The 3,615-nt window shown below is 31.0% G+C and overlaps 1 protein-coding gene across 1 annotated transcript in view; it reads left to right on the forward strand.

Annotated features, from left to right (window-relative positions):
- Positions 1-2,969, forward strand: part of LOC106103342 (neurogenic protein mastermind-like) — a 30,596-nt gene extending 27,627 nt beyond the window's left edge. The window contains exon 7 of the mRNA XM_013283081.1: positions 895-2,969. Coding sequence (XP_013138535.1) covers positions 895-1,263 — 369 coding nt within the window. The 3' untranslated portion in view covers positions 1,264-2,969. The remainder of the gene's footprint in view (positions 1-894) is intronic.
- Positions 2,970-3,615: the final 646 nt, after the last annotated feature.

The following is a 3,615-nucleotide window of genomic DNA, read 5'->3' on the forward strand; positions in this document are numbered from 1 at the left end:
ACGCAATCCATCCATCTCTTTCTAGGTCTACCTCTACCGGTGTACCTCCACATTCATAACTAACGTCCGTCTTGTTACATGCGATTCATCTCTCCTCATAACATGCCCATACCACGCTAATCTTTTACTCCTTATTTTCTCAATCACAATGTGTGTACCATACTTATTTCATCACATATTTAAGCGAGAATTAAAGACGACTCAACTCACGTTTTATCCTCCTGTGAGGGCACCGACTTGGGCCTTCTTCAGGACAAGTATTAGCTTTGTTCCCGGTCACGTCGCGCCTCGCACTCAGTTCTATCATTTTCGCTTAAAATAATGTCTCACGATAGTTTAAATAATTTAATTTAAATTAAATATATTCTTGTAACAATACATTGCAAATATGTGTTCATAGATGTCTGGGTTCAAGGATGATTACAATGTAGAGATAGTGTAATCGTATAAGTTATTTGCTATTGCGTTCCACTAATCGTTTTATTTTTAACTAGCTGTTCAATCCGGCTTCATCCGCATGGAATTATGAAAACTTTATTTTATTGTTTACATTTGTGAAATTTTACAATAACAAATGTCAAAATTCAGAGTCAAAATCAACAAAGGCCTTTGACATTAGATAACAATTACCGTTACCATGGCAACCTTGATTCCTTGATTTTGTCAGCTTGTAGTTTTTGTCCTTTTCCGCATTACAGTTATTTTCCTATATTATTTACTCCCTAAGTTTAATAGCGTGAAAAAATCTTGCCTAAAACGTGTCGTAAGTGTAGGGCTTTTTATTAAAAAATAATAATTATGTAAAAATATATTGGGATTGCTAACATTGCACATAGTAATGAGTGTTTTCGCTTTATCATATTAGTATAGATTAACATATAAAAAATTACTAATAAAAAATTATACAATTTCCAGATGCCGAATATTCACATGAGCCAGTCCCAGAGTATGTCGATGCAAGCGGGCATGGGCGGCATGGGCTCGCATCAGACCAATCCCATGCAGAGCAATCCTATGCAGAACAACCCCATGCAGGCGCAGACCGGCTCCATGCACGCCCAGACCAATCCCATGCAGAACTCTATGATGAGTCAGAACAACACCAGTCACGCCTTCCCCTCGCTCCACACGTCTTCCTACTCCGCACCAGCAGACTTCAACTTCGACTTCCTCGACAACATGCCTTCCTCCGACACAAGTAACCTCACCGCTCAAGAACTATTGAACTCTCTAGATAATTCCTTCCTTAATGATATTCTGTAGACTATTTTAATGTTTTATAACATATTCGATTTATTGAGATTTTATTTAATCAGTGAAAGATAATGAAATAACTTGAAAAGTAATATAAATTCAAACTTACCATTCTTGTTTTTTCGCAATTTTTTAAATCAAACTTATAATTTTTTGTTTGGTTATAATTATAACCACTGTTTATATAAAATATCACCAATTGAATGTGTAGTACATTTATAAGTGAAGTAGAAAATTCCGTTTTGATGATTGTATCAATTTGATATAACGACCAATGTTAAATCACGACCAAAGTTATTCAAACAGGAATTTAACATCGGTATTTCAAAATTCTATAGAACATTTAAGTATTGAATTTGTTCCGAACACTTCGGACACTGTTTTATAGACTATTTATTGTAAAATATCCATTTCATAGTATTTATAAGATTTATTATTGTTAATATGTTTGTAAATATTGTATTGTAACGCTAAGATATTTGTTTATAATGAACTTATAAATATAAACGGTAGTCAAAGATAACTTTCGCTTAATGTTATCATTCTTTTTATTATTTTTCGTTGCAGAATAGTGTTTATACAATTATATACAATGTATTTATTTTGAAATATTTCATATAGCGATTTAATAGCACAAAAGACATTACACCGATTTTTATTTACTTTGCTACTTCTATTTATGAGAAGTGAATGATTTGGGGCAATACACAAGAGTTGAAGCAGTGAATGAATGAATGAATGATATATGAGATACTGAAATTCACATTTAAATTTCACTTTGGGACCTACACTTAGCGAAGGCGGGAACGATACAAGCTTGACTTACAAATAAAAATATAGTAATTATAACAAACGCGATGTTATTAAGAAAATTATTTAAATATTTAGGTGAAAAAAAATTGTTAAAAATACGAAATTAGGATATTTCTCTTGTCTTATAGCTTTATCTTCCAACTTGCTTTTAAATATCTATGCAAATTTTATAACCTATATGTTAAAAATCATAAAATATGTGTAACTTTGATAATCACTTTTTATTGGCGCACAATATAGCTTGAATTTATTATCAAAATGTAATGTTTTAGGATAACTATTGATAGATTGTTCCCGCCAGAAATATGCTTTCTTACCGCGCTGTAGATCCGATGGGATCTGTCCGCCTCGAGAATGGCCCAATCTATTCGTATTGCGAAATATAAATTTTATCGACTTAATAAATGTAAGTTTTTATTTTAAGATCATTCCTGAACCTAAGATGTAATTAGTAGATTTTACTGTGATGTCGGTCTCAATGGTCATTAGATAATTAATATAGTATCAATTATTATAAATAGATAGATTATTGTTATAGTTAAGGATCTCATGTATCATTTAGGATGGGGTTTGCGGGATTCTGGAATTATCAGGATTTTGGTTTACTTTATATTTGATTCTTTTTTATTAAATTTGTAATTTATACTTAAACATTTTTATATTTTACATTTTATGACAAATTAATTTATGAGTACATAATTGTATTTATAACTGGGTAGTATAAGATTTAAATGAAATTTACCAGTAGAATATCCCTTGTATCGAAGCCTGCAATAAGCTCTCTGTTGATGTAAACCGATTGTGAATTATAGAAAACATTCCAGAGCGATTGTTAACACTGTTTTAACTTTAGGACCAATTTTTGAATGTTCTTTTGAAAATAATATTGCATATTGAGTATCCATACTTCTTTTATTTCATTCCACCGGTACACTTAAAACTAAAATTAAAAAGTACTGAGCTATTTATTATAGTTTATTCCTAATTTTTAAAAGACTAGTGCATGTCTTTGATAACTAATTAAGAATATAAAAATAAGTTTCCGTGGAGATAATTTAACAACATAAATTTAATTATTATGTTAACCTAAATTTATTTATATAAATAAACCTGAATTTATTCTAAATTATGTTAGAATCTTATAAATATCCAAATGGCAAAAAAATATTTGATTACTAGATTCATTCGACCATAATCATTCGGATAATATCTCACTTAAATCCTTACAATTGATAACTCCAAAGGTTATAACTATTAAATATTCTACCACATGATAGAATCAGCTTGATGTTTATATAAGAAATCGGAAAATTTCTCCAATTTCATTTCTAAAGCGTTTATCTCCACGGCTAAATCTCATACAATTTCATTGGGTCGTCCGTGGAATATTTTCGGGTTCCGTAATCTCGGACTGTAGTAATTATTCGGTTGAATATATTTAGTAGTTATCGGAGAGTCGTGGTTTCCCGCCATTCGGCGCTCGTAGATATTCTCATTGGTTTTATTATCTGTGGACTTCATGATGTAAGACCGAATGTATCTCCTGCG

Source organism: Papilio polytes, unplaced genomic scaffold (assembly GCF_000836215.1).
Source record: "Papilio polytes unplaced genomic scaffold, Ppol_1.0 DF823823.1, whole genome shotgun sequence".
In the NCBI taxonomy this organism is placed as follows: Eukaryota; Metazoa; Arthropoda; class Insecta; order Lepidoptera; family Papilionidae; genus Papilio; species Papilio polytes.